Below are 24,743 nucleotides of genomic sequence, written 5' to 3'. Positions count from 1 at the left end.
CAGCCACTGCCTTCTCATCAAGGTGAGCCAGCAAAGCCACAACATGTATCTGCTATAAAAAGGAGGCTGCTTCACTTCCCCACTCCAAATCTCCCACAAGAAATGTCTTATGGCCAGCACTGACCAAAAACATACAGTAGACAGAATTCTAGGAAATGTATGTAGTTCAGCTTGACCCCTTACAAAACCATCAGACCCTTACCTTGAATGACTTCCCATTACTTTTATATCCTTAACAAAACTTGTAAGGTTCTTTGTGACCTGTCTTCCACCAGACTTTCTGGCTTTATCTCCTACTCCCCCCACCCCCTAATCTGAGGCCATTATGTATTTGTGTTCAGTACAAATGTTCGAACATTTCTAACCTTTTCACACTATCCATCGTGGCTGAAATACTGTTCTGCCTTCCCTATCTTCCCCTTAACCTAGCTGAGACCTATTCACCGTTATGGGCTCAGCTTCTTTTAGGAAACCTTCCCTGACACATCCCTTTATCATTGGTGGCCAGTACAAAACCAGGTCCATAGTTAGAACCCAACAAATTTCAGTTAAATAAATTAATATGTGCCAATGACAAAACTGAGTATAGCTGAATGAACAGGGCTGCAGCCCTAGGCACATAGGGGATAAAGTGCTATAGCGAAGGTCTATGGGTAGGCAATATATTCAGCCTGTTAAAATGTGTGGAACACTATTCACTCCTGCAGAAATATACACATTCCATTTATCCCCTTATTCACTCTATCCCTTTGCTACATAAACCTCCATTGCAACAGATACTTCTGGTCTTAGTTTGAGTCCCCCACAAAGCAGAGCCTAACACAAGGTAGTTAGTTTGGGAGGTGATTCCTGGGAGTAGGATTAAAAATCAGGGAGGGAGGAGAGGGAAGGGGGAAAAACCCAGTAAAGGGAGTTATTGAGCTGGTTAATGCCCTGAGCTGCCCCACTTCCCGAGGACCTTTATCTCCATGAATCACTAGGTGCCACCATAAGTACAAGAAGAATAAGAAACACCAAACCAATTTTACCTCCTCCTTTCAGAGAACTCATGACTTGGGACTTTAGGGAAATTTCACTAATTTTATCTCTGTATAGATAGTATGAAGAAAAGAGAGAGTGGGGGAGACACCTGAGTGGCTTAGTTGGTTGGGCGACCGACTTCGGCTCAGAGCATTATCTCACAGTTCATGAGTTCGAGCCCTGCGTCGGGCTCTGTGCTGACAGCTCAGAGCCTGGAGCCTGCTTCAGGTTCTGTGTTTCCCCTCTCTCTCCCCCTTCCCTGCTCACGCTCTGTGTCTCTCTGTCTCTCGGTAATAAATAAAGGTTAAAAAAAAACAAAGGTAGAAGGGGTAAACAGCTCATCGTTGGATGACTGCTTTATTCAAAGAATGTTGCTCAATGATGCAAACTCCCAGTTACATGCACATTCCTTCTCCTTATGTTGTATGGGAATGGTAAGCCTGGGGTGGTACAGTGCAACAACCTTGCCTAGCACAGAGCAGCAACTCACCAAATGTTTGTGGAAGGGACAAGAGCAGGTGAAATATCAAAGAGTTGTTTGACCAAGAGTATGAGGAACATATAGATCAGAGTTTCTCATACGGGGACTATTTTGCCACCCAGAAAACACCTGGCAAGGTCTAGAGACATTTTTGGTTGTCACAACTAGAGAAGAGGGTGCTACTGGAATCTTGTGGGTCAAGACAAGGATGCTGCAAAGCATCCGATAATATATAGGACACCTTCCCTTCCCCCAACAAAGAATTATCCTGCCCAAGATATCAGTAGTGGCAGGGGTGAAAAATCCTGACACAGATAAAGGTTATCTGGGCATTAATATATATATCTATATAGATATATATAGATAAATATTGATACATTTCTATAGACATTTTATTTCTTAAGATAGTTTATAACATTTTTAAAAATCAATGTTTAATTACAAATGATTTGCCCCTAAAAAAGAAAAAAAAAAAAAAAGATTTGCCCTACATGGCAGCAATACAAAGTGTTGCGTTAGTACCACCAAAACCAAAGGAATTGGTGAGTCCAATACGTCTTTTCTCAATTTTCCATTCTTGTGCCTTTAGTGGAACATAATTGAGATCAAATTCTGGTTCTGTACAATCCAGGTTTAAAGTAGGTGGTAGTTTTTGATAATAACAAGCCAGAGCAGTAAAAGCTGCCTCAACTGCCCCTGCAGCTCCCAACAGATGTCCCGTGGCTCCCTTAGTTGAAGAAACCGCAAGGGCATGGGTATGGTCTTTGAAAAGATGTTTGATAGCTTTGTTTTCAGCAGCATCTCCCAATGGTGTGGAAGTAGCATGTGCATTGACATAGGATATCTCTTCAGGTTGTACACTTGCATCTTTTACAGCTGCAGCCATACATCTAATAAAATAGGGAAAAAAATGATCAGAACTAAGTCTAATTTTAACACACGAGTCATTATATGGCCTATGAGAAAGAAATACACATATATACAGGATAAAAAGAATCTTTTGCTCTAATAACAAAACCCCAACTTGGATTACCATATGCATTAGCATGCCACCTGCCTAGTACCCTGGACTAATTCAACACCATGAGATAAATACACAAGCCTATGGGTTTTAAAACCTCTAATAAAATATATTTCCATTTATTTGCATTGATATCTTTCCCTGGGAGAAAAACCACATTGACTCAGCCTAGAATAGTTTTTCTTCTAGCAATCTTTCTTTCTTTCTTTCTTTCTTTCTTTCTTTCTTTCTTTCTTTCTTTCTTTCTTTCTCTCTCTCTCTCTCTCTCTCTCTCTTTCTTTCTTTCTTTCCTTTTCTTTCTTTTTAATTTTTTAATGTTTATTCTTTAAGAGGAACAGCAAGCAGGAGCAGGAGACAGGGAGAGAGAAGGGGACAGATGAACCAGAGCAGGCTGTGTGCTGACAGCACAGAGCCCGATGCGGGGCTCAAACTCGCCAACTGTGAGATCATGACCTGAGCCAAAGGCAGATGCCCAACCACCCAACTGACTGAGCCACCCTAGGAATCTTTCATCAGTGGGATGCGTGTGTGTGTGTGTGTGTGTGTGTGTGTGTGTGTGTGTGTATAGTGATTCCAAATAGAAAAATTCTATAACCATGTTTTAATTTTCTTCTCCTATTTAAATGTAAAACTTGGCATATTTCCCAATAATCTAAAAACGTCTGTACCAATACTTTGGTGCTTCAGATAACCTTTCAAGGGGCACCTGGGTGGCTCAGCCAGTTGAGCGTCTGACTCGATTTCAGCTCGGGTCATTATCTCACAGGCCTGCGTCAGGCTCTAATTGGGATTCTCTCTCTCTCACTCTCTGCCCCTACCCCGCTCACACTCTCTCTCTCAAAATAAATAAACATTTTTAACAAATAACCTTTCAAAAGTCTATTTAGGCTATAAGAATTCTAAGTAAGTGAGCAAGTATAAAGCCAAGCCAAAACAAACAAACAAATACGAAAATAAAACTTTTCTCTCGAAGAACCTTTGAAAATCTCAGGAATGTCAACACCCTCTTTTTTAGATCCTGATCTCTGGGTTGCATTTATTTCCTTAAGAGGCAGCTTAGAGTGTAATTTGAACTTTCACCTAAATACAACTATTTCTGCATCTAGCTGGCTACTATGTTTGACATTTCTAGCACCAGCAACTACTTACTGAAACTCAAAAGGATAATTCAGTGGGTCAGTAAACTATGGCTCTAGCCAGATACCTGCTTTTACAAATACAGTTGACCCTTAAATAATATGGGTGGGTCCACTTGCGGATTTTTTACGTAACTATTCTGTAAATGTATTTTCTCTTCTTTATGATTTTCTTAATAACATTTTCTTGTCTCTAGCTTACCATGTGAGAATACAGTACATAATATGTATATAAAGTATGTGCTCATTGACTGTTTATGTTACCAGTAAGGCTTTTTTGTCAACAATAGGCTATTAGTTAAGTTTTGGAGGAGTCAAAAGTTATACATTAAATTTTTGACTGCATGGGGGTCAGTGACCCCTTGTTCAAGGGTAAACTCCAGTTTCACTAGATCACGCCCATTCATTTATGTATTGTCTATGGCTGCTTTCACAAGAGAAGACAGAATTGAGTAATTGTGACAGAGACCCTATGGTCCACAAAGCTGAAAATACTCTTTGTCCCTTTACAGAAAAGGTTTGCCAACCCCTGGTCAATTTGACTGGTTAAAACATAATATGATCGGGGCGCCTGAGTGGGTCAGTCGGTTAAGCGTCCAACTTCAGCTTCAGGTCATGATCTCACGGTTTGTGAGTTTGGGCCCCATATTGGGCTCTGTGCTGACAGCTCAGAGCCTGGAGCCTGCTTTGGATTCTGTGTCTCCCTTCCTCTCTCTCTCTCTCTCTCTCTGCCCCTTCCCTGCTCGCGCTCTGTCAAAAATAAACATAAAAAAAAAATTATGATCTAAGCAGGCTAACCTATTAGCTAACACGTTAACGGATTTTTTTTAACTTAATTATCTCTTATGCAATGTCAACTTGTTTTTCAAAGTGTGGTCCTCAGACCAGCAGCATCAGCATCAGCATCATGGGAGATTGTTAGAAATGCAGAATCTCAACCACCACCCTAGACCTAGAATCAGAATCTGCATTTTAATATCCCTGGATAGTTACAAGTTAGGAAGTCCTGATTTAGTAATAGTAGAACCCTGTTGAAATGGTGCAGAGACCAGACACAACTAGAAGAAAGGTTTGACTTTACTGTCTGAGTCTGATGAAGGGCCAAAGAGGAGGACTGTGGGAGGGAGCACTCTGACAGTTGTTAAGCACAATTGAAAGTATGAAAAGTTGGCAAAGACACACATGGCCTTTCTCAAAACTTTACTGGCCTTAACTAAAATCCAATTTTTATTAAGGATGGTTAAAAGCTTTCAAATATTTCAAACGTGTTGAAGCAAAGAATTCAAAACCTTTTGAAAACAGAAAAACACCAAAGATACTGTGTACCAGAGGCAGATACTACAATTTCCCCTAATTTGAGATTCCAATTAAGATGCCTTATGTGAAGAAATATTTTAAATAAAACAGCAAGTCTTTACCTTAAGGCGCCTTCTCCTTCGGGATCAGGTGCAGTTATGTGACCGGCATCACCTGAGAGGCCATAGCCCAAAACTTCTGCATAGATCCGGGCCCCTCGTTGAACAGCATGATCGTGTTCCTCCAGTACCATCACAGCTGCACCTTCTCCCATTACAAAACCATCTCTCTTGGGGTGAAACGGCCGACAGGCCAGCTTAGGATCAGAGTTTGTGCTCAGAGCACGGGCTCTGGAAAACCCAGCAAGAGATAAAGGGCTAATGCAAGAATCTGCACCTCCAGCCACCATCACATCAGCATCACCATGGGCTATAAATCTGAAAGAGTCTCCCACGGCATGAGCTCCTGTGGTACAGGCTGTAGACACTGCATGATTGGGGCCCTTGAGTTTATATCGAATGCTGACCTGCCCTGCTGCCATATTGACCAGAATCTTCGGGACAAAGAATGGGCTGACTTTACTGTAACCTTTTGTCTGAAACATCAAAGCAGTTTCAGAAACAACTTCAAGAGGAACCATTCCCATGCCAATTGCAACGCCAGTAGCCACTCGATCGGCTTCTGATTGAGGATGCCAGTCAGAATCTTTCATGGCTAACTCTGCAGCCCCAATGGCCATAATGGTGGGAGAAGACATGGACTTGATATCTGACCTGGATACAAAGTTGTGTTCGTTGAACTGACCGTCAGCACAACCTCTTGGCACTAAAGCAGCAACACTGCAAGGGATACTCTTATATTCTTCACCGACCAGTGAAACAATTCCACTCTCTCCCCGGATAAGACGATCCCATACCAGCTGCGTTCCAACACCAAGAGGAGTCACTAAACCAATGCCTGTAATGACAACCCGCCTACGAATTCTGGATGTTGGCACAGTTCCAAAAAACCTTTTATTTCCTATTAATTGCTGGCATAATCTTGAATATAGATGAGGGCTTGTAATTTTTAAGAAATTTTGCAAGCAATTTGACAACATGGTTGAGATTCAGATGATCATAAACACATTCCTGTACATCACAACACGCCCAGGAGGTAACCACTGTTGTTTAAATAGCTTATAGGCCTAGGAAACAATAGCAGAAACGTTTTCAGGTGCTGGGTGTGAGCTGTTAATGAACACAGAGAAAATAACATTAACATTATTTTAATTTATACTTATTAAACGAACCATTTGGAGTTCCCTTTTTTGATTGTAAGTACCCTCACATTCCAAGATGAAGAGGTGAAATGACGACTCAATTCACCAAAATAGAATTACACTAGGTAAATTACAAAGGCATTCCCAGCCCTTTAGGGGCTGCATAAAGGAAGGAACCTTTTTCAGGATTATCGAGGCCTTATTCTAAGTATTTCTGGCATCAGTGGCCCAAAAAAAAAACCACTTCAAGGCCTATTCTCTGACGTACGGGTAAGTGAACTTTACTGATCTTCAAAACGTGGAGATAATTAGGGTTTTTAATCAGGAGACGGGAAGTGAGGGGCGTGGCCAACTCCTCCCTCCCCTCCCTCCCTCCCTCTCCCCCTCTCCCCCCACCCCCTGCCTCTCAAGCACCACCACACACACTAAGAAAGCATGGCTAGAGGAAGACAAGTCAGGCGAAGATCATCAGACTCCCCTTTGCCGATCCAACCCCCACCCGATCTGCCGGTGGAGAGGCGGAAAGAGAACGCTAGCACGCCGCTGATACCTTCACCAGGCGTCGCGCCGGCCGCGCAGCCGCCCTCTGCATTCGCACGTCCGCTCATGCGCGCGCCCACGCACGCGCTACGTGTGGGGGGTGGGGGCTGCCGGTTGCTCTTTCTCTGTCACCTTGACGGAGGTCAGACCGTGGGAGGTGGCGGCGCTCAGCTTGCTAGGGAGGAACCTCCCCTCCCTCGACTTCAGTGACTGTAAGCTAGACAAGAACGCGTACGGAACGCGATGAGGTAGCCCTTTTGCCCATCAAAAAAAGGACTTTTGTTTTGTCGGTAAAGATGATGTCCAGATAGTTCCATCTTGTGGAAGAAGGGACACCGCCATATTCTACTGAAATCTTTGTAAAGAATTAAGTAAACTATAGGAGCCTCAAAGTTGTTACTGTACCTCCTAAGGTTGTTTATAATAGTAAAGTAGAACTAACCAAAATGCCCAACATCAGGAAATGGGTTATTTTGCAGTACATCTAAAAGCTATGCAGCCATTTAAGATAATTTTGTAAGTTAATACTATATAGAAAGATGTTAAAAGTATGTTAGGAGATGACAGGTTACAAGATGGCATATATCCACTTAAATTTATGTGTGTGTGTATGTGTGTGTGTGTGTGTGTGTGTGTGTGTATATATATACACACAAAATATTTATATTTTATGTAATGAGTCACCCGAGGGGCTCAGTTGGTTGAGGATCTGACTTTGGCTCAGGTCATGATCTGATTTGTGAGTTCAAGCCCATCAGGTTTGCTACTGTCAGCACAGAGCCTGCTTCAGGTGGTCTGTCCCCCCTCTCCCTGCTCTTGCCCTGCTTGCGCTCTCTAAAAAATGAAAACATTACCTGTTGGGATGAGCACTGGGTGTTGTATGGAAACCAATTTGACAATAAATTTCATATTATAAATAAAGAAAGAAAAAAACATTTTGGGGTGCCTGGGTGGTTCAGTTGGTTGAGTGAACGACTTCGGCTCAGGTCATCATCTCACAGTTCGTGAGTTCGAGCCCCGCGTCAGGTTCTGTGCTGACAGCTCAGAGCCTGGAGCCTGCTTCAGATTCTGTGTCTCCTTCCGTCTCTGCCCCATCCCCACTCATGCTCTGTCTCTGTCTTAAAAATAAATAAAACGTTAAAAAAAATTTTTTTAAGAAAACATTTAAAAAATGTATATATGTGTTGTATGTCTGTGTGTGTGTGTGTGTGTGTGTGTGTGTGTGTGTGTGTGTGTATGTATATATGCATCTGGGGCAGGGCTCAAAATGCCACATGGATGTCCAACGAACAGAGACAAGAAGGGGCGCCTGGCAGTGAGTTGGTGGAGCATGAGATTCTTGATCTTGGGATGGGGAGTTTGAGCCCCGTGTTGGGGTTAAGTAGAGATTACTCAAAAAAATAAATACAAAATAAAAATATTTTTTAAAAAATTTAATGGAGACAAGAATAGAGATTGTAGACATTTATTTCTAAGTGTCTAAAAAATATAATAACTTCATTTACTCAGAGCTAGCTGTGAATCTATGAAAATAGAACATGAAATTGTAAAAAGCAAGAAATCAGCAAGATACTTATTTAGATGACCATCTGTTGTTCACATGCTGTCCCAGGTGTGAGGTTTATGTCCTTTTTTCTTCTTTATTTTTTTGAGTTTATTTATTTATTTTGGGAGAGAGCATGCTCAAGCAGGGAAGGGGCAGAGAGAGGGAGACAGAATACCCAACTCAAAGCTCAGTCTCATGACTCTGAGATCACCACCTGAGCCAATATCAAGAGTCAGATATTGGGGCACCTGGGTGAATCAGTCCATTAAGCGTCTGACTTTGGCTCAGGTCATGATCTCACAGTACGTGGGTTCGAGCCCTGTGTCAGGCTCCGTGCTCACAGCTCAGGGCCTGGAGACTGCCTCCAATTCTGTGTCTCCCTCTTTCTCTGCCACTTCCCTGCTTGTGCTCTCTCTGTCTCTCAAAAATAAATAAACATTAAAAAAAAAAAAAAAAAAAAAAAAGCCAGATGCTTAACCAATTGAGCCACCCAGGCGCCTGCTTTTTTTCTTCTTTAGATAAAAGTTTGAACATACAATCTGCATTTGAACCTCCCAGCCATATTTGTTTCTTTCTGGACAGTGTCTCTCAAATGATTGTTTCTGAATGCTCTGCCTTCTTTCCCAGCTCTAGAGAAGAATTTTGGTCAAGTACTGGATTTAAATGAGCTTGGAAATGTACTTTGCCTAAAATAGTTTAGGAAAGCCCAATATGACCTTGAGTCATCCTTGATCGTAGGCCTATTCAGTTACTTCTTAGCATGACCTTCATTCATTAACTATACAGTTAATTTCAGAGGGATTAAGCAAACACATGTGGTTATAAAATAACTAAAATTTGGTTAGTAGAAATATGCAAACTTGCTGTCCCTTTTCATTGCTTTATGATATGTTTAAATTACAATGGGAAAAGACCTACAATATATTCTTTGAAGCCAAACTCCTATGAAACAGTTTTAATGTGCTGCTTGGTTTTTCTTTTGTAATATCACAAGATTATCTTGGATCTAGACAAATCAATTAAAATCCTGTAGAAAAGTAAAACCACCAAAAGTCATTTCATTTTTATTTCTACCTCTGATCTCCTTTCCTTTGGTTTGGAAAGAGGTAGGAATTCTTATGATATTCCAATAGCTGTACTAGGGTCTAGTACCATATTCCTTGCTGGTGATGCTGCTGCTGCCGATCTAACCACTGCTGTGAACTCATTAGGACTTCTGTGAAAGCAGGGCTCATGCTCATCTGATTCACTGCTTCACAGCCCCTAGCACAGTGCCTGGGATTCAGTAGCCATTTCATAAATATTTGGTGACTGACTGAATTATGAAATAAACCAATAAGCACATACCCTTCTATCGGTTAGTATACACGCACTATTTTGTGTTTTTTACCAAATGACTTCTTTTTCTTTTCACAGTAACTTTTGTCTCATCAGCTCGGGGGCTGTCTGTATGCAAGATATTATCATTAGTTTTGTCTTTCCTACTAGAATAAAAGTCTCTTATGTCCTCCATCTCAGACTGCTTTGTACACAACAGGTGCTCACTAAATAGTTGTTGGGTAATCACTTAATGCAATCATACCATAATAAGTCACTACACCAATTCCTGAAAGGCTTCAACCCCTCTCTGTGCTATAGTCTTTATTGAGGTCAATGTTTTCTTTTTTATGCCAAAACTGATCCTGGGGAAATTTAATGGGTTATTTCTTTGTTCTATTCTATTTAAGAATAGTGCCACCATGTGTCAACTTTAACAATGGTGTACTTAAAGCAGGAATACTGAAAAAAATTATTTGGAGAAAAAAAAACAAAAGCCAAGTAAAAGAATAGAAAGTTCAATGCTGATTTAATACTGGAACACCCATTAGTTGTGTGAAGCAACGGTGACCATAAAGAAATTAAGAGTAGCTTACTATCTTCAACTTTTCTAAAGGAACTGAAAAATCAAAATATTTTCAACTTGACTTAGTGGAAGAAGCAGACAGGGAAAAGAATGAGTCAAAGTCCTTTATAATAAATTCTCTTTTTTTTAATAATAAATTCTCTTAACAGTTGCATAAATGGTGGTAACCAAGAGAGATTGTAGTTACTCAAGAACTTCAGCAGAAACATTGGTAAACAGTAATTTGGAAGGATTTAAATTTCAGGTGATCTAAGATAAACAATAACTTACTGAATTACCCTTGAAATGATGATTTCCATGATTTTCTAGACCCTGCATTATTATCACAGTATTAACTTTATGGCATTGGTTTTCACACTGTGTTTGCGTGTTCCCCACAAAGATGCCTGATGGACATTATCTCCGTCAAAGGGCAGGCTCAGTTGATGACATTCTATCCTTCCTGCCACCCACACTCTCCTGCTTCAATTCTAGAGCATCTCCACTTTGGTGTTTTATATATACTGGTTTCCCTCCTAAGAATTTATTTGAAAACAAAAAGTGTTCCATTTCTTTAAAAGTAAAATAAAGTACTACATAGTATGTAATAATCTTATGCTTTTATAAGGATAAGTAAATGTGGAAAAAAAAAACACCTCAAATTAAGGTGACTATAGTTTGTGGTAGAGACAGCTAGTTATAACTCCAGGCCCCCCTCCCTGCACCTTTTATCCTTTAGAATTGTGGGTACATGTCCAGCTAGGAACTAAATTTCCCAGCCTTCCCTCTTTTATCTAGATGGGGCTTCCTTTTCTCAATTATATGGTAGAGAAAATGCTATACCAGTAAAACCTTAGATGGTGAGTAACTTGTTCTGCGAGTGTTCCACAAGATGAGGAAACATCTCTAACAAATTTTTACTTTATAAACGAGCGATGTCTTACAAGTATGCAATAGGAGTACTACATAACACTGAAAGTCACATGATTACAACTGAGCCAATCGTTCTGTCTCTCTCTGTGGGATTGTGGGTGATCGTCTCCCACACTCAGTCTCAAACCATGATGACCACCGATCAACTTATGGATCTGTATCGCAAGCAACAGCAAGAGGTTATGGAGGCGATCTTATCTGCAGAGGAGGAAGAGAAAAAGGCAGAGGAATCCCTTGCTTCAAATGAGATTAGGGAGATGTATAAAATGTAGGAAACTGCAAAATTCTGTACGAAAGCACCACCCAAATAAGGCTGTAGCAGTGTGAGCGATGAATCTGTTTAATGACAGTGCAATGTCACATTTCCGTGAAATCCTCATAAGGAGGCAAAAGCAAGTATCATTGGAAAGGTTTCTTGTTAAAGTTGCATGAAAAGAAAAAGATTCCGTTGAGCCAATAGATAGCATGATTTCATTAGTGACAGTGAAAGTTGTCCTACACAATAACCCTCCCATCTCTTGTCTCCCTCACCATGAAGCCATGAAGGGTTTCAAAGATAAGTGCAGATTAATTTGTTTATTTTTCTTTATATTTTCTATTGTCTTTATTATTTTATATTACATTACAGACTATTTTTGGGTTGTGGAACAAATCATCTGAATTTCCATTATTTCATATGGGGAAATTTGCTTTGATATACAAGTGCTTTGGATTGCAAGCATGTTTCTGGAAAAAATTATGCTTGCAAACCAAGCATAATTTAGTATCCTTTGGGGCCCATGTGGTTAAGAAGCAGGTATGTCTGCTTTTTCTCCCAAACACCAACTAAATACAGAAGTCTCTGAGGCTCTATGGCAGGAATAGCAAACTACAGGCCCAATCCAGCAGGCTGTTTTTGTAAACAAAGTTTCATGGGAACACAGGCATGCCCATTTATTTTAGAGTATTGTCTATAGACAATATAGAGTATTGTACAAAGACAGAAGTAAAGAGTTGAAACGGGGACCCTAAGAGACCCTAAAGCCACAGAGCCTTAAGCATTTATAGTCTGGCCCTTTACAAAAAATGTTTGTTGACTGCTATTCTACAGGACGGAAGGAGCCTGAGAGTCCAAATTATTACACGGAGGAAAGCTGCCCATTGACTAAAGATACCTGCTTTACTAAACTGTTCTGTGAGCAAGAAAGAAATTTCTCTTGTGTTAAGTCACTGAAAATTTTAGTTACAGCATCTAGGAACATACTATCAGTTAAACACACTAGTCCTGGAAGCTGGTCCAAAAACCTACATATTTATTTAAAACTTTCCCCATGTATCTGGCAGATGAATGGTAATTGAAGCAGACAGCATAACTCAAGGTCTTGCTCAGAAGTACTGAAAGAAAACTTCAAATGTAAAAAGCAAATAGAAGATAAAGCATCAAGAACATTTAAAGAAGCTACTTGCGCAAATAATTTACCTTAAAAACATAAGGTCAAGATAAATATTTGTTGAGGTTTGGAAATGTTTGTCTGCAAAGAAGGAAGCCGTTGGTAAAAGTACACTTTCAGGGCCATGGTGAGGCCAAGAACGGATTAAATAAGTTAGGACTATCTTCTAAAAGGAATAAAGGAAATTAATCACATGATCTAACTTCAAAACAAACACACAATACCTACCCACACTATATGAGATGACTATTTTTTATTGTCCCCCTCTCCCATTTTATTCTATTCCTTTTTGTCGTTATTGTATATATGTTTTATACTGGTAAATATACACGGTAGATTGAGCCCACAACTCACTATGTTGAACCTGTGATTTAAAAACTTCTTTAGAGGGGCGCCTGGGTGGCGCAGTCGGTTAAGCGTCCGACTTCAGCCAGGTCACGATCTCGCGGTCCGTGAGTTTGAGCCCCGCGTCGGGCTCTGGGCTGATGGTTCAGAGCCTGGAGCCTGTTTCCGATTCTGTGTCTCCCTCTCTCTCTGCCCCTCCCCCGTTCATGCTCTATCTCTCTCTGTCCCAAAAATAAATAAACGTTGAAAAAAAAATTAAAAAAAATAAATAAATAAAAACTTCTTTAGAGCAACATCATACTATTTGAGCTGGTACTTATGAAAAAGGGTTTTCAATCACTCATCTAATTCTAAAAAGAATCTATATACCAGAAACCCAGCAGAGTTTTAGCCACCCATTAGGTTTGGAACATTTGTTGCTCCTTCCTTGAGGTCTTTCATTCACACGTATTTAGGAATGCCTGGCCGTCTACGAGGAGGAAGCGGTAAGATTGTTTTGTTTGGGGGTAAAAGGCGTGGTTAGACGTACGTGGGGGTTACCCACCTTCGTGACTCAATCGAAACCCACTCTGGGACGCCGAAGGACCTGGGATTTTGCGACCCATCGGCCACCACAGGCCAACACCCGCTTCCTGGGCCCTCCTCGCCGAAGCGCCCGTTCCAGGACGACCAAGCACCCCGCCCCTAGTTTCTGATTGGACCCCCAGGGCCTGGCAACGACGCCCCCGTCCCTCCAGGTCCAAACCCTCGACCTTCCCAGAACGCCCCCACCCAGCCGGGCTGAGCCCCTCCCCCCCGCCCCCCACCTCCCGGCCCAGCGCCCCGCCCTTCCTGGCCAGCCGCAGAGGAGGCCGCGCGCTGTGGCGCCTGCTCAGTGCGGGACGCGGCGCGCGAGGGGCGGCGACGGCCGCGGGCGCTCAAGCATGGCGGCAGCCGCGTTGGGCAGCTCTTCGGGCTCTGCGTCCCCGGCTGTGGCCGAGCTGTGCCAGAACACGCCAGAGACCTTTCTGGAGGCCTCCAAGCTGTTGCTCACCTACGCGGACAACATCCTCAGGTGCGGGGCTGCGTGGTGGGACGGGGTGCCTGGGCGGGCGGTGAGGGGCACCTGCTTGGCGCAGGTTTGGGGGCGCCCCGCCAGGGCCCCGAAGGGCGGCGAGGCCAGGAAGGAGCGGGGCCTGAGCCTGGTTCCGACTCCGTGTCGGAGCCCGCTGGCCAAGGGCCTGGAGACTTGGCCAGGCCCCTCTGTCCAGAGAAGAGTAAGTTTCTTTTGCACTTGTGACTTGGCACCTGATGGCGGGGTGCTTCAGGGTGAACTGGAGGTGGTGGGGAAAGCGCAGGGCGGAGGGAGGTGAGAAGGCGTGCCGGAAACACTTGCCTCCGATCGAGTTGTTTAACTGTCTTGGTGTCAGCGCAGATGACAGCGTCTCATTCCCGCTGCGTGGGTCTTACCGTAGTGCCTTAAATTGCCACAGGCTTATGAGAAGTTAGTCTCCGACAAAATCCCCCTCCCCCCAACATTTTGTGAATATTTTAATATTAAAGCATCATGCTAACTGAAGTAGTGGGGTTTTTACATTTCTTTATGGTCTTTTCCTGTCCAGTTTTGTCGACTGACATATTAACCGTGTTACTTTAAAGTTACAGTTTTTATATTAATACCTGTAGTGTAGTTTTCAACATGACCTTTTAAATAAGAATGAGTGAAGATTACCGTGGCTGAGAGTAATTTGTTTCATTCTCTTGTGAGCAAAAGTACACTTGTAGATAGATCCTAAAGGGACCTTACAGATTTGGGGAATTGGGAGGCAAGTTTGATTCCTCATTTTTAATCCTTTTCATTATCAGTTCTTAGATCAATTCATGTAGTGTCTTGAGAATGTGATGTGGGGGGGGGGAGGGAAATAGAAGCGAGGTTAAAGGAGTTCTAGGTGGCAGATACTTGAGTGGTGATACCTCATTTATCAGGTCACCACGATTACTGTCTAGGCTCTCTCTCCCACCCCACCCCCTGGTGCACATGTTCTGCTGAGTGGCGGGTGTATTGGTGTGAAAGCTGAAAGGAAATGCTTCTTAGTTTCATGGTTATAGATTTGATATGACCCAATTTTAGAGACCTTAGTTACAAGTGTAGTGTTTCAACCCGTGGCAGTTCATTGTTCATGGCAATATATTGTTTATATAGGTAACAGTAAGGATTTTAAAAGTAAATTGAAGGAAAAATGAGCCTTTATTATTTGCCAAATGCTATAAGGGATACAGCATGGGCAATGTACACAGCTACACAATTGTGACCTATGTGGGGGACTGCCTTTCTCCTCTGTGACACCTTCTTCAGCTCACCTCTACCCTGTGAGGTCTAACAGCTCTTCAAAGCACAAAGATGCCAGTGGACTGTGCATGAATGAACTCATAAACTGAGTCCTCCGGATTTTAGCAGCTGGGACCTCCAACCTGGAAAGCCATCAAACTATTTAAACCCCATTATTCAGAAAAGGGAAGTGGCCTTGTAATAGGATTCACTTCTGCTTTTAATCTAGTGAAACCCAGAATGCTAAGATCAAGATGTTTTGAGGAAGGAAAACCTCTGCATGCAAATAATAACTTGGTATAATCACCATTGTGAATATTTATCAAACTCGTAGAGGCAGCTTGGCATGCTGCCAGTTCATATTACAGTTTTTACTATGGTTTATGTTTCTGATCTTGAAAAGCTTTATCTAAAAAGAGAATTAGAGGGGCGCCTGGGTGGCCCAGTTGGTTGAGCGTCTGACTTCAGCTCAGGTCGTGATCTCACGGTTTGTGAGTCCAAGCCCCACGTCGGGCTTTGTGCTGACAGCTCAGAACCTGGAGCCTGCTCGGATTCTGTGTCTCATTCTCTCTCTGCCCCTCCCCTACTTGTGCCCTGTCTGTCTCTGACTCTCAAAAGTAAATAAATCTAAAAAAAAATTTTTTTTAAGGGAATTAGAGGTTTGGAACTGATAATTGGAGATGGTATGAAAAACTACCCTTGTTAGTTTAAGTACAGGCATACCTTGTTTTATTGTGCTTCATTTTATTGTGCTTTGCAAATATTGTGTTTTTTACAAATTCAAGGTTTATGGTGTTGAACAAACCTGTCGGTGCCATTTTTCCAACAGCATTTGCTCACTTTGTACCTCTGTGTCACATTTTGGTAATTGTAGTATTTCAGACTTTTTCATTATTTGTTATGGTGATCTGTGATCAATGAGTTCTTTAATTTTTTTTAATTTATTTATTTTGAGACAGAGATCAAGCAAGGGAGGGGCAGAGAGAGAGAGAGAATGAGAATCCCTAGCAGACTCCACACTATCAGAGCGGAGCCCAACACCGGGCTCATACTCATGAACTGTGAGATCATGAGACCCGGGCCGAAACAGAGAGTTGGATGCTTAAGGAACAGAGTCACCCAGGAGCCCCTGAGCTCTTTTATATAATTGAAATATAGTTGACACAATGTCACGGTAATTTCAGTATTACAACATAGTGATTCCCCGAGTCTGTACATTATGCTATGCTCACAAGTGTAGCTACCATCTGTCGTCATACAAAACTATTATAAAGCTATATTAATATAGCCATGAACTATAGTTCCTGTTATGTTCCTTTTATCCCTGTGACTTTTTTACTTTTTTTTTTTTTTTTTTTTTTTTTTTTGGTGAGCTCTATGCTCAGTGTGGGGCTTGAACTCACGAGCCCGAGATCAAGATTCACATGCTCTACTGACTGAGCCAGCCAGATGTCCCCTGCTGCCATGACTTATTTATTCCATAACCGGAAGCCTATATCTCCCACTCCCCTTCACCTATTTTGCCCATCCCCCTCTCTGTGTTTGTTTCTGTTTTTTTCTTTATTTGTTTTGCTTTTTTTAGATCCAAGTTGCCACAGATGGCAAGATCTCATTCTTTTTTATGTCTGAGTAATATTCCCATTGTGTGTGTGTGTGTGTGTGTGTGTGTGTGTGTGTGTATGTGTATACACACCATATCTTCTTTATCCTGTGATCAGTTATCTTTGATGTTACTATTGTAATTTTTGGGGGTGCACCAACTGCACCTACATAAGATGGGAAACTTAATCTATAAATGTGTGTGTTCTGACTGCTCCACCCATTGAGCCTCTGTCCCCTCTCCTTTCCTAGGTTTCCCTGTTTTCCTGAGGCACAATAATAATTGAAATTAGGCCAGTTAATAACCCTGTAATGGCCTAAGTGTTCAAGTGAAAGGCAGGGGTACGCATCTCTCACTTTAAATCAAAAGCTACAAGTGATTCAGCTTAGTGAAGAGGCTGTGTCAAATTCCAAGATAAGCCAAAAGCTAGGCCTATTGTACCAAAAAGCCAAGTTGCAAATGTAAAGGAAGTGTTCTTGAAGGAGATTAAAAGTGCCATTCGAGTGAACACACAAACGATGAGAAAGAAAAACAGCCTTTTTGCTGCTAATAGAGAAACTTTTAGTGGTCTAGAAAGAAGATCAAGCCAACCACAACATTCCCTTAAAAACCAAAGCCTAATCCAGAGCAAGGTCTTAAATCTTCAGTTCTGTGAAGACTGAGAGAGGTGATGAAGTTGAAGAAGAAAAGTTTTAAGCTAGCAGAGGTTGGTTCATGAGGTTAAAGGAAAGAAGCTGTTTCCATAACACAAAAGTGCAAGGTGAAGCAGCAAATGATGATGAGAAGTTGCAGAAAGTTACCCAGAACTAGCTAATATAATTCATGAAGATGGCTACACTAAACAACAGATTTTTCAACATAGACAAAGCAGCTTTCTATTGGAAGAAGATGCCATCTAGGACTTCATAGCCAGAGAGGAGAAGTCAATTTCTGGCTTCAAAGGACAAGTTGACTCTCTCTTGTTAGGGGCTAACACAGCTGGTGATTTTAAATTGAAGCCAATGCTGATTAACCATTCTGAAAATTCTAAATGGAAAAACAAAGCCTGGATGAGAGCATGTCTCTTTACTATGTGATTTATTGAATATTTTAAGGCCACTGTTGAGACATCAGAAAAAAAAATTCCTTTCAAAATATTATTGCTCATTGACAATGCACCTGGTCACCCAAGAGCTCTGATAGAAATGTACAATGACATAATGTTTTCGTGCCTGCTAACACATCTCTTTTGCAGCCCCATGGATCAAGGAGTCATTTTGACTTTCAAATCTTTTTATTTTAACAGCTACATCTTGTAAAGCCATAGCTGCCATAGATAATGATTTCTCTGATGGATCTGGACAAAGTTGAAAACCTGAAAAGGATTCACCATTCAAGATGCCATTAACATTTGTGATTTCATTGTAGGCAGTAAAAATGTCAACATTAATAGGAGTTTGGCAGAAGTTGATTTCAACCCTCATAGATAACTTTGAGGGATTCCCGACTTCCGTGGAGGAAATAGCAAAAGAACTAGAATTAGAAGTGGAGCCTGAAGATATAGCTGCAATTTCATGATAAAACTTTTACGGATGAATGGGGTGCCTGGTGGCTCAGATGGTTAAGCGTCTGACTCTTGATTTCAGTTCAGGTCATGATCTCGGGGTTTGTGAGATGGAGCCCTGCATCAGGCTCTGCACAGATAGCGCAGAACCTGCTTGGGATTCTCTCCTTCTCTCTGCCCCTGCCCTGCTCTTTCTCTCTCTTTCTCTCAAAATAAATGAATAAATACATTTTAAAAAGGAAATTTTCATGGATGAGGAGTTGCTTTTTATGGATGAGCAAAGGAAATGGTTTCTTGAGATGGAGCCTCCTAGTGCAGATGCTGTGAAGATTGTTGCAATAACAACAAAGAATTTAGAATATAACAAACTTTGCTGATAAAACAGTGTCGGGGTTTGAGGGGATTGACTCCAGTTTTGAAAGATGTTTCATCAAACATCATCACATGGTACAGAGAAACTATTCATGAGAGGAAGAGTCAATTGATGTGGTAAACTTTATTGTCTTGTTTTAAGAAATTGCTGCAGCCCCACCAATACTTAGCATCCATCAACATCGAGGCAAACCCTCCACCAGCAAAAAGATTACAACTTACTGAAAGTTCATATGATAGCATTTTTTAGCAATAAAGTATTGTTTAATTAAGGTATGTACAATTTTTTAAAACATAATGCTATTACACTTTTAATGGAGTACAATATAGTATAAGCATAACTTTTATATGCAGTGGGAAATTTTAAAAATTCATTTGATTTGGTTTACTGCAATTTTCACTTTACTACATTGGTCTAGATCCAAACCTATAATGTCTCTGAGGTATGCTTGTAATAGTAGTAATCCCTGCTCTCATTTTCTTTGAATTAAAACTCCTTTACGCTTCAGGAAGTTAAAAAAACATTCGTTCTTCCACTTCTAAGTCCCTGATCTCTTCTTCAGAGATTTCTAATGTAGGTTACTCTAACTACATTCTGTTACAGATCTGCTAATCTCACTTATTTGAGAGTAGAGAAAACCAAAGTTTTCTGTTCCTTTTGCTGTTTGGGGAAATCCATTAATGTTAAAGATAAGGGACTGTGTGTCAGGGATGTTGTCTTAATATATCTTATTCCTACCTCAGTGTTTGACGTAGTATTTTATGAAATGAGTGCTGAAATGAGACTTTCATTAATAGCTGGTTTTTTTTGTGGTTTTTTTTGTTTGATTTTTTATAAACAGCAGCACTTGTCACTACACTCAAGTGAAGATTATGGTTTTGGTTACATTTCAAATTTCTGCTTCAGGTGATGTTAACCTATTCCCCAACTAAGAGTCATAGTTAATGAAACTACAGAATAAAATATAAGCTAATTTGCACGCACAATATGCCATGGGTTTGAACCTTTTACCTTTTTTTTTCAGTTTACTGACTCCTAGATAAAGATGAGCTGTACTCAATAATATCTGTTTTTCAAATTCTAAAATAGTTTGACTAGCATTCCACATGTGTGGAATTATTCCTTGGATAATTTGCTCCATTCCTTAAAAAATATGTTTGATGTTCTACTAATTTCCTTTGCAAACTGCACACGGTTATTGGTTACAAATTAAACTGCCTATGATTGGGGAGGGCCAAGAATGGAAAGTGGTTTCTTCTTTCCAAGAAAATAAGTAAATATGTTTAGGAGAAAGGCACAAGTATGGGAAACAGCCACAGTGTAAAATCCAGAGAACAATTGCAAGACAGTGTTCAAGGAGTTACATGTTCGTGTCTGGAGATAGCAGGGGGACCTAGTGTGGAAGAGTTTTGAGAACAGCGGTTTGGTAAGATGGGACAGGTTGATGGAATGGCAGAGAACATATATTTGACATAGGAGACAAGGGAAAGTGATTATACGTTCTAGAGTCAAAGAGAAACATAACGAAGGAGTTTAATGTAGAATAATCATGTAAGAAGACACAAGGCATGGATTTCATTTGTGAGCCTATTACAGTAATCATAAACATAAATGCGGAGAGAAGAGAACTGTTGGAGGCAGGGATTGGTAGTTCTTGATGACTGAATGCAAGGAGTAGAACTGGAAATGGGAAGAGATAAAATAACCCAAATAACTTCAGATTTCTAATCTAGGTTACTACTGACAACTGGAGAAATCGAAAGAGGGTTAATTGAGGAGTGGTGAGTTTGTTGGTGTATTGTATGGTGGAGTATGTAAGCTTTGTAATCAAACCAGTGGTTTTAAACCCCAGTCAACCATTTCCTAAGAGTGTGGCTATAGTCAATTTATGTAAAGTCTCTGGACTTAAGTTTCTTCATTTTTTTTCAGTTTCCTCATTTTTAAGAGGAAAGAAAAAATGCCTGCATTATAAGATTCTTGCAAAAGAGAAATAAAGGCACATATGTTATCTATTGTTACCATTATTCAACTTTTCACTCTGAACAAGCTAGGTTATGTGTATGTTTCCTTTATTGTCAGCTACATAGAATGGTAGACAGCCAGAGGTGGTTCCCAGCTGGTTCTAAAGGCAGTTAGATGTTTTTGAAAAATATACACATATGGGGCGCCTGTGGCTCAGTGGGTTAAGCATTCGACTTCAGCTCAGGTCATGATCTCACAGTTTGTGAGTTCGAGCCCCGCATCAGGCTTTGTGCTGACAGCTCGGAGCCTGGAACCTGCTTCGAATTCTGTATCTCCCCCTCTCTCTCCTCTTCCCCACTTGTGCGCACGCGTGCTCTCTCTCTCAAAAATAAACATTAAAAAATTGTTTTTAAAAAGAAAAATTTGGGGCGCCTGGGTGGCACAGTCGGTTAAGCGTCTGACTTCAGCCAGGTCACGATCTCGCGGTCCGTGAGTTTGAGCCCCGCGTCGGGCTCTGGGCTGATGGCTCAGAGCCTGGAGCCTGTTTCTGATTCTGTGTCTCCCTCTCTCTCTGCCCCTCCCCCGTTCATGCTCTGTCTCTCTCTGTCCCAAAAATAAATAAACGTTGAAAAAAAAATTTTTTTAATAAAAAAATAAATAAAAAGAAAAATTTACATGTATCTCAGAATTATTTTGATTTACAAAAGGACTATTTTGTAAAGAAATATTTTGAAAAGGACTATTTACAAAAGAAATATTTTTTAAATGGCCTACAAACCAATTTTTGTGATTAGTAATAAAAATACAAGATTATAGGATCTCTCATGTACTAAGTTTCCATTTCTGTAAACCCTTTCTGGGATTATGCATTCTAAAGAGAAAGAGGGCTAGTAAATGGTCAGCTATGTTTATTCTCAGCGTTTCTAAAATTCTGAAATAGAAACATTTAAGTTGTTTTTTTTTTCCTGAGTCTGTGACCTCAGTGGGAAGCTTACTGTTTAACATGCCTTAAGATCCTAAATAAATGGTAGATAATGACTTTCAAGGTGAAAAGCATGACTTTTTTCTACCATTCAATTGTAAAAGTAAAGACTAATAATTAACATTCTACAGATTAAACAATTTTGTAGATACCTGGGGGTAAGACAACTAGGAAGATACTAAAATGTGTTCAAAGTGATAGTGAGTGAGGTGCAGGAAATTTTGTTGCCCTTTCAAGACCCTATTCATTCGTTCAATACTATCCAGCAAACAACTAAACAAACACCTCAAGTGAATGTGCACAATTATTGCTAATAAGCAAGATAAATATTACCAGTTGCAGAAATAGTTAAGAGTCAGCAGAGGCAGAAAAAACACATTGAAGAATTATAGCAAAAAATATTGAGAAAAGTCTGCAGAGGAATTAACAAGAAAAAGATGAAGCAAAAATAAAGGTGATCCTTAGGGGTAATTTAGACACTGCAAGATAAGGAGAGTAGTAATGAGTTCAAGGATGGTGGATACACTGGGGTGAGAGGCTTTAAAACTAGAGATTTAGAAAGTGTTTTTGTGGTACTTTTCCAAGGACAGGAAGTGGGATCTTATGGATTTGAGGCCTAATGGCTTTGTGGCCAAGTTCTCTAAGCCTTTGAGGGCTTCAGGATGAACTTTTGGCACCATTTTATGTTCAAGACTATGGCTGGTGTGCTCAACATATTTTAAAAGAGATAGATAGAATTTGGGTAACTGGACATTACTGTTGGGTTTTTTTGTTTTTGTTTGCATTATGTTTTTAGTGAGAAAAATACATAAATGGTATGTGAGACCCATAGATGTAAAAAGATGGGAAATAGACTATTAACAGAAAAGCCGTATCAACAGTTATTTTGAAACATGTATCAGATCAACTAATGAGTGTTTTATAAGAATTTCTTAAACAGTGGTAAAAGAGGGAGGGAAAACTAGAAAATTAAGGCCAGTGAAAGACTTTGATCATGTAAAAATCTGGAAGCTATTGGGGAAAAATACGTAAAACAAACAAAACAACCTCAAGCAGTTTTGCACCAGTAGGTTCTGTCATACTGATGGTAGTGATATGTTTATAACCCTGTGAAACGTGTTGAATATCATGAAAAGATGCTACATTTATCTGTAACTAGCCTTGGTAAATGTAGGGTTATTGTATGGTTTAATGTTTTTTGTTTTAAGTAGTAAGAAAGGGAGGCACACTTATTATGATCTAGTGTGGCATAAAAGCCAGGGATGCTAAATATCTCGCTGTGTGCAGGGCAGCCCCCTACAGCAAAGACCTCCAATGTCGATAATGCCAAGAGTGAGAAGCTCTCATTTAATACACAGAGTAAAAAAGCAGAACATACATTTTTTCTTTGTGTGTTTCCAACCACCTATGATGCTCAGATGACCTGTGGTGAAGAACAAGTGTTTTTGTTTTTAATTTCCAGTCTTTGGTGGACCTATACCTTTTGTAAAATAACAATAAAAATTTCATGGCACATCAAATTGTTATAAAAATTGCTGAGTATTCTCAATTTCTGCACATTCTCATGAATGAATAGCAAGGAGTTTGTAGATTGGCTCCAGTCCATGGACATTTTGAATAACACTATTTTAGAGCTTTGTCCCTGAATATTCTGTAATAAACTTGTATAATTTTGGAACTTAAGGAAAAGTTTTAAAAAGATTCATGTATTTATGACAATTGGGCAATAGAGAGTTGCTCAATGGAAAACAAATGTGAAATATGTTAAAACTTCCACAATTAAATTAGGACACAAATGGTTAATGAGTTGTTAATAGTTGCCAGCATTTGTCTGCCATCCCATTCAGTAGCCCAGGCAGATGGCCTCAGCCCTCCTTCCCATAGACCCCTGACACAGCCTCAGAATCCTTCTTAAAATAGTAATGGAAGCCACTACCATTGGAAGGGAGTTTGTGTCAGATATGAAATCTACTTATCATCCTAAATTATGTTCTGATGGTCTTGAGTATAATACTGTGATTATCTTAATCTTGTTTTTTTTTTCTGATTTTTCAAAAACAGCATTTCCGATTTATCAACGTTATTAAAAATCTCAAAGCTTTTCATATGCTGGTCTTATCCCATGCATGCTATTCAAAATCTTAACCACCGTAAAAAAAAATTGGCTGTGACTAAAATATATCTTGAGCTGAAGCAGAACATAGAGTAAAAACAGTCACCGGTCTAGGGAAGAAAGAAAATCAAGGTGTACCTGGGTTTATATTTTTCAGAAGTAAAATCTTTCAGGAACTGTGATCAGTTTTTATGCAGCTTTTTAGTTTCTTTCATTCATTCATTTCACAAGTATTTACTAACCACCGTCTATGCATCAAGCACCATTCTTGATGATTGAGGTCCATCAGAACAAAATAGGCAAAACCTTCTGCCCCATGTCTGGAGCTTATGTGGATTTTTTTTTCTTAGCACCCTAAAAACTCATAAAAGTATGTAGCCTTAATAGCACAGAATTACAGAGTCACATGGATGTCTATTATGGAAGCATTAATATTACCAACTGAAATTAAACAGTAGGGTGGTAGTAAATGTATATTGAGGTAAGAATCTCAAAATCAGGCTGTTTTTCCAGACTGTTCTTCCTCTTTCTGTAAAGCTGGGATCTGTGCCACCTTGTAGCAATATAGCCAATATAAAATTTGAAAAGGAGTGCAAAAACACTGTGGAAAGTATAAATTGTTATATATAATCAAATTTTTTTTATTTAAATCAGAAACCCTAATGATGAAAAATATAGATCTATCCGGATTGGAAACACAGCTTTTTCTACTAGACTCTTACCTGTCAGAGGAGCCGTTGAATGTTTATTTGAAATGGGCTTTGAAGAGGTGAGTATGTTGAAGGGTTTCTTTTCCCCAATTCATGTACAAAGAATTTGTTGTAGTGTTGATGGATAATTACCTAAATAAGATAATATTTTTTTAATTAATTGATCAGTTTGGAAATCTGTGCAGCTAGTTATTTCTTCACCTATTAGGCATTTGAAAGTCACAGTAAATATGCTTTAAAATCACAATATAACGACTCTCC

The 24,743-nt window shown here is 40.2% G+C and overlaps 2 protein-coding genes across 8 annotated transcripts in view; one reads left to right on the top strand and one right to left on the bottom strand.

The window, feature by feature from the left end:
* Positions 1–1,358: 1,358 nt before the first annotated feature.
* OXSM (3-oxoacyl-ACP synthase, mitochondrial) lies at positions 1,359–14,202 on the bottom strand. Of its 4 annotated transcripts, none has more exons than XM_045436347.1 (3): positions 13,925–14,202; positions 5,077–6,183; positions 1,359–2,391 (listed from the first exon to the last, which is right to left on the bottom strand). In XM_045436347.1, exons 2-3 carry the CDS (start codon positions 6,051–6,053, stop codon positions 1,989–1,991), a joined length of 1,380 nt encoding a protein of 459 aa, XP_045292303.1. In that variant the 5' UTR covers positions 6,054–6,183; positions 13,925–14,202; the 3' UTR covers positions 1,359–1,988. The 4 variants fall into 4 exon arrangements, with proteins under 4 accessions (XP_045292303.1, XP_045292302.1, XP_045292301.1 ...); XM_045436346.1 differs by lacking the exon at positions 13,925–14,202 and adding an exon at positions 6,715–7,325; XM_045436345.1 differs by lacking the exon at positions 13,925–14,202 and adding an exon at positions 6,766–7,325.
* The window catches only part of NGLY1 (N-glycanase 1), a 63,797-nt gene continuing 52,741 nt past the window's right edge, over positions 13,688–24,743 (top strand). The window contains exons 1-2 of one of the 4 annotated variants that reach the window (XM_045436341.1): positions 13,688–13,945; positions 24,427–24,541. In XM_045436341.1, coding sequence (XP_045292297.1) covers positions 13,815–13,945; positions 24,427–24,541 — 246 coding nt within the window. In that variant the 5' untranslated portion in view covers positions 13,688–13,814. The remainder of the gene's footprint in view (positions 13,946–24,426; positions 24,542–24,743) is intronic. The other 3 variants (XM_045436342.1, XM_045436344.1, XM_045436343.1) reach the window with 3 other exon arrangements.

The sequence above is a fragment of the Leopardus geoffroyi genome, chromosome C2 (genome assembly GCF_018350155.1).
Source record: "Leopardus geoffroyi isolate Oge1 chromosome C2, O.geoffroyi_Oge1_pat1.0, whole genome shotgun sequence".
NCBI classification, from domain to species: domain Eukaryota; kingdom Metazoa; phylum Chordata; class Mammalia; order Carnivora; family Felidae; genus Leopardus; species Leopardus geoffroyi.
Note: the sequence above shows the minus strand (reverse complement) of the source record. Positions and strands in the feature narration are given on the sequence as shown.